This window comes from Bubalus kerabau, chromosome 9, assembly GCF_029407905.1.
Source record: "Bubalus kerabau isolate K-KA32 ecotype Philippines breed swamp buffalo chromosome 9, PCC_UOA_SB_1v2, whole genome shotgun sequence".
Lineage (NCBI taxonomy): Eukaryota > Metazoa > Chordata > Mammalia > Artiodactyla > Bovidae > Bubalus > Bubalus kerabau.
The window spans coordinates 80,149,839-80,155,367 of NC_073632.1; the positions used below are offsets into that span (position 1 = coordinate 80,149,839).

Here is a 5,529-nt window from a genome sequence, read left to right on the forward strand (position 1 = left end):
TAAATAATCTGTGGTTATTTTGCATATATCTCAGTATCTACACACACACACACACACACACACACACACGCGCACACACACACACATACACATGTTTCACAAAGTATTGGTCAATGCCCATTTTCACATAGCTCTTTTAGTCTAAAAATAACTTTTAACTTTCATGTCTTACCAAGACTGAGAAAAGGGAGGGTAAATCAAAGAAATCTAGTTTGGGAATCAGAGGGGAAACATTTAACAGGCCTGTTGAGTGTTCTCTTAATGCTGTCTTGGATCTCAGATTAAATTATTATACTTTCTGTGTTGTAGGGCTGGGTCATTTGTGCATAAAGACAAAGGCAACTTCAACTTGATATTTCTATCATCCCTGCTGTGGGAAGAGTCCTTTTCCTGGTTTATAACATCAATCACTCTCGTAATAAATCTTGGTAGTGGATATGGTCATTTAAATCTCCACCTGCACAAACAACAGAAAATAAGAGAGCTCATAAATCTCTACACTGGTGATTAACAAATTTTGGATCCTGGGCAAAGATATTATGGGGGGGGTCTCCCTAATTCATTAATAAAGGCTGATTTGCTGACAATCTGTTTAGTTTACAGCATAGGGGGAAAGCAAACAAGACCTTGCTAACAAAACAAAACGTTAGAGGTTAGTGAATTCCCAGCTGAGCCCAGGATTAGAGATACCGTATCTCAGTTTAGCAGAGGGGTACAGATTCCCAGCCAAAAGCTCAGAATCCGCTCTTACATTCTGCTCCAGCCCCTCAACTTCAGTGCCTAATTCCAAGGAAAGAAAACCTGGAGAAGAACTAGCAAGAGAGATCCATGCCTTCTGTGTCTCTGGTTTCATTTCATCGATGTCGTTCAATCACTCGATTTCTGGTCCCCTTGCTTTTCTACTTACTCCTTGAATTTTCTTCTTCTCCAGGAAAGATGGTCGGGGCTGGAGTTAGGGGTAGAAAAAAGAACCTTTCTTAACTGGATAATATTGGTCAATGTTTTGTAATGTCAGCCTTACAAGCAGAATCCCGCTAGCCAAAAGAAGGCAGCATTGGGAGGGCAGAAAGCAGAAGACATCACGGGACCAGTTGATGTCTGAGGCAACTAACATTTTAAGACAATATTAAATGGATCTCTAGAAATTAAGGGGAAAGTTTTAATTTCATTAAGAAAAGATTATCAACTAACAAAATACTTTCCATAAATCCATGTTACTCTATCTCATTTCCCCCCACGCCCCCTTAAATGTGTGTGTTGTGGGTGGGTGTGCAATGGTTATGCCTGCTGTGTACACATGGGCAATTCCTTGATATCTTTAAAGTGACCAGGCGCAAGTGGATTTTTTGGTACTTTCTGTCATCACCCTAAAGATCCTATAAAGCACCTACTGTCTTAATTCGCCGCAGTTAAAGTGAGAAGATATCTCGGAAAAGCCACAGTCTTATAGTGTTGGCAGGAGGTGGTGGATTCGTGTCTAGATTTTCATTGGTGTTTTCTGTGAAGAAGTGGGGAGCTGGGGGATGAGATCTGTGGGTTTAAGGCCCAGAAAAAGCAGAGATGTGGTCGTTTTCCTAAAGTTCTCAGACAGAGTCAGCTATTACCTCTTAAGAAGGAAAGCCGGCCTTAAGAGATGGGCCCTGGGAAAGGAGCTTGGGTGGGCCCCGGTGTTCCCTGGTTCATCCCAAAGTGGGAGAAGGTGACTGGTATTCACGTCCTGCGGTGGAGTTGGTTTCCATTACAAGTTGGAAATCAGGGGCCCTGCGTGAGAGTTTCCCTCGGGTTGTGAAAGGGGTCTAAGAGCTTTGCTGGGGCCTGGCAGGCCCCTCCCCTGGGCGGCAAGGATCCGCCTCTCTATTCCCCAGATAAATTCCTAGTGTCCACCGAATTCCTCCGCGCTCTCTCAGAATCCTCTCCGGCCACGACTCCGGGGGTGGGGAAACAGCGCGTCGGTTTCCTGCCCGCAGAAGCCCTCGCGGCTTCTCCTCCCGACTCTGCGAAGAGGAAAAGGGTGTGAGACCCAACCAGACCCCCACCTCCCGGCTCCCCATCCCGAGGTGGCCGCCTCATACTCCACATTCGGGGGCTCATTGGTTTCGAAGTCTCTCTCTCCTTTTCCCTCTCTCCTCTCTCCCTTCCCTCTCTCTTTCATCCTCTCCCCCAAACATGTCCACCGGCTCTCTGAGCGATGTGGAGGATCTTCAAGAGGTGGAGATGCTGGACTGCGACGGGCTGAAAATGGACTCGAATAAGGAGTTTGTGACTTCCAACGAGAGCACCGAGGAGAGCTCCAACTGCGAGGCCGGGTCGCCCCAGAAGGGCCGCGGCGGCCTGGGCAAGAGGAGGAAGGCACCCACCAAGAAGAGCCCCTTGAGCGGTGTCAGCCAGGAGGGGAAACAGGTTCAACGCAACGCGGCCAACGCGCGCGAGCGAGCCCGGATGCGGGTGCTGAGCAAGGCCTTCTCCAGGCTCAAGACCACCCTGCCCTGGGTGCCCCCGGACACCAAACTCTCCAAGCTGGACACGCTCAGGCTGGCGTCCAGCTACATCGCCCACTTGAGGCAGATCCTGGCCAACGACAAGTACGAGAACGGTTATATTCACCCGGTCAACCTGGTAAGTTTTCGGGTGTGGTGGCGGCGTGTCGCTCCCCCCTCCCCGCACCCCGGACACAGCGCGCCCGCAGTGGGTCCCCGGTGTCAGGGTGCGCGCCGGGCTGGGACCCGCGCATCTTGGTCACCGCCAGCCAGTGCCTCTAGGGGACCGTGCGGGCGATCCCCACACGATCCTCGCTCTCTGCCTTCCAAGTTGCGGAACGCGGTGATTTATGCGAGTGTTTGACGTGGCAGCCCAATTAAGAGTTTGCAAGCACGTTGAGCTGGCAAAGAGGAGGGATCCCCCGCACTCGCACCAGTGCCTTCAGGGCTGGTGCCGGACAGAGGACACAGAGGAGATGCTACGCGCTAAGGAGGCATTTTAGTAATCTTTTTATTCTTCCTTTACCCAGAGTAGAACTTGATCTCCCTCCTCCTCTACTTCTTGTAAATAAAAACATCCCACTCTGTTTCTTTCCCTAAGTCTTCCATACGTAGAACTTTACATATGAACACATCGTGCCCCCCAATAACTGTCACGTAAGTTATCAACTGTTCAAATATTCTGCACTTCTTCTGTCGATGGATTAACACTTTTGAATCCCAGAAGTTTTAGCAAATATCAGCATAATCAGTACATTCTCACGACTGTTAATGTAATAAATAATATTAAAATAGGTCACTCTCCTTCAAGATTTAAGAACATGTTACTTTTTATCTTAATAAGTAATGCTCATTGAACCTAATATTTTTCTCAAAGGCATTTTACTGTTTAAGAAATGTATTTTCATTCCCTCTTTGCATTTGATTTAATTTTAAGGGTTCCGGGCTCTAAAGAAAAACAAAAACTAACTAGCACCTTTGTTTATATATGATAAGAAGGAGACGTTTTCCTCTTAAAAGTCTTCTTATCAGTCAGCACTAGGGAGACAGGTTTGAAGGTTTGAGTGGTCTTCTCTCTGAACTGGTTTCAGGAATGGTGGGGGTGGGGGTGGGAGGGGGTTGCAAAACCATATTTTGCTATAGAAAGTGTTTTTCCTTTCACTAAGAGTCAAGTTTTCTTGAGTAAATAGCTTTTAAAAATCTGGACCTAAAATGAAAGCAGTACCTTCATTTACAGCTGTTGCTGCCTTCATCCTTGATTAAGAAACCTTAAGTGAGCTTTATGATAAATATCAGGAAGAAGGGAAGAGAAAGCTGTGTTTGCTCAGCCTTATAGGAAGACAGTCTGAAAATTCGCCTGTATATTCTTTTATTAACATTATTTGTTTTTAAGAGCTGGCGATTAATCTCGAAACGGTGATGAAAAGCCCGCCTTTGTGATGGAATGAAAGTTAGAAATAGTGAAATCCCTGGGGGGTGAAAGCGAGAGGGCTGGGAGCCTGACCAGGGCCTCAGAAGAGCCTGACCAGGGCCAGAAGGGCGCTTCACCTTGAACCCGATGCCCAGCGGTTCGAGATCCTTCTCGGCTTCCCTGCTCAGTCTCACCGCGGCATCTGCCGCCGGGCTGTGCTTCTCTTGGGTTTTCACTTAGAACCTAGTGTGAGCCCCTCTTTGCTCTATCACCTCGAGCTGTGACTTGGCGCCAAGACCGCTTTCTACTTTATCCAGTCACAGGGCGCATTAGGTCACAGAGTGAATTGCAGAGATAACGGGCCTCTCCAACTTACCGCCTGCCGCCACCCGCGCTCTTTACTCTGGTCTCCGGCTCCGGCCTCGTCCCACCCCTCCTCCACGGCCACTTACCTCCTCCACCCTCTTCTCTCCTGCAGACGTGGCCCTTTATGGTGGCCGGGAAACCCGAGAGTGACCTGAAAGAAGTGGTGACCGCCAGCCGCTTATGTGGAACCACGGCGTCCTGACCTTGGAGGTGCGAGTCTGGGAAAGGCGCGCTCCCGAGGGGAGCTGGCCCAGGGGAAGGCGACCCTTGCCCTCCCCGCTCTCTGTCTCTGCTTCCCCCTCGCAGCTCTCCTCTCCCTGTCCCACCCCGCGAGAACACTTTACAGCGACGAGGAGATTCGTTTCCAAACCAGAGAAACATCAACTGTACTTACAACGATTCCCATCTATTTAACTTTATTAACTTCTACCGTGAATGACTCTGCGAGCCTTGCTGGTCCAAGTGCAATATGTAATTATAAATATATAAATAGATAATAAGAGCCTATCAATGTGTATCTTTTGTACAATATGTTGTAAAATGTAGATCATAGAATAGCTGACTTTGACAGTCACATTTATAAAGTAATTCACTTAAAGATATATTTTTTTCAAACAAGTTTTGCTACTTTCAAAAATAAATCTTTCTTTATATTGCTAAAAGCCCTGCCGTTTGGTGTGATTTTTGGAAAATATATTTGGAATAGAAAGGTGGGGAACCATGGGGGCAGGTCAATAATAAAAGTGGTCCTTTTGAACCTCAATCCAAACTTATTTGAGAGAAAATGATTAAGTACGATTTCCACCATGAAGGTGCAAATCATATTTTGCACTGAAACCTCAAAAAGAAACGAGTCTTAAGTGTGCAGATTACTTTTAAGACAAATAGAAATAATGTAACTAAACAAAGAAAGGGAAGGATTAAAGTTAAGAACAGTCATACAATTCAAGAAAAAAGAAAAATCTGATTTTCAGGTATCCCACAGTGTAATTGCCAACACAAGCAGGAAGGTAAAACCCACATTCTATAACCTTCCAGGTGCAGACATGAACCCACGCAACCCAGAACTGCAAACGAGTGAAGCAATAAAGGGAGCGATGAAAAATGTAAATGCCATACCTCTGGAATGTGTTCTACGATTTTCGAGGGGCTGCAATGTGTATCATATAGTTTTCTTAATAATTAATGAATTACTTCTAACAACGCGCATGCCTGCCTTTCTGTTACGTTAGCCAGTGCATTCAGCGCCTCTCCACGACTTCCGGCGGACTGGGT

The 5,529-nt window shown here is 46.8% G+C and overlaps 1 protein-coding gene across 1 annotated transcript; it reads left to right on the forward strand.

Annotated features, from left to right (window-relative positions):
• Nucleotides 1-2,166: 2,166 nt before the first annotated feature.
• On the forward strand, nt 2,167-4,905 carry TCF21 (transcription factor 21). The gene is made up of 2 exons (XM_055534684.1): nt 2,167-2,616; nt 4,367-4,905. The coding sequence occupies exons 1-2, from the start codon at nt 2,167-2,169 to the stop codon at nt 4,454-4,456; spliced, it is 540 nt and encodes a 179-aa protein (XP_055390659.1). The 3' UTR covers nt 4,457-4,905.
• The last annotated feature ends 624 nt before the right edge of the window (nt 4,906-5,529 follow it).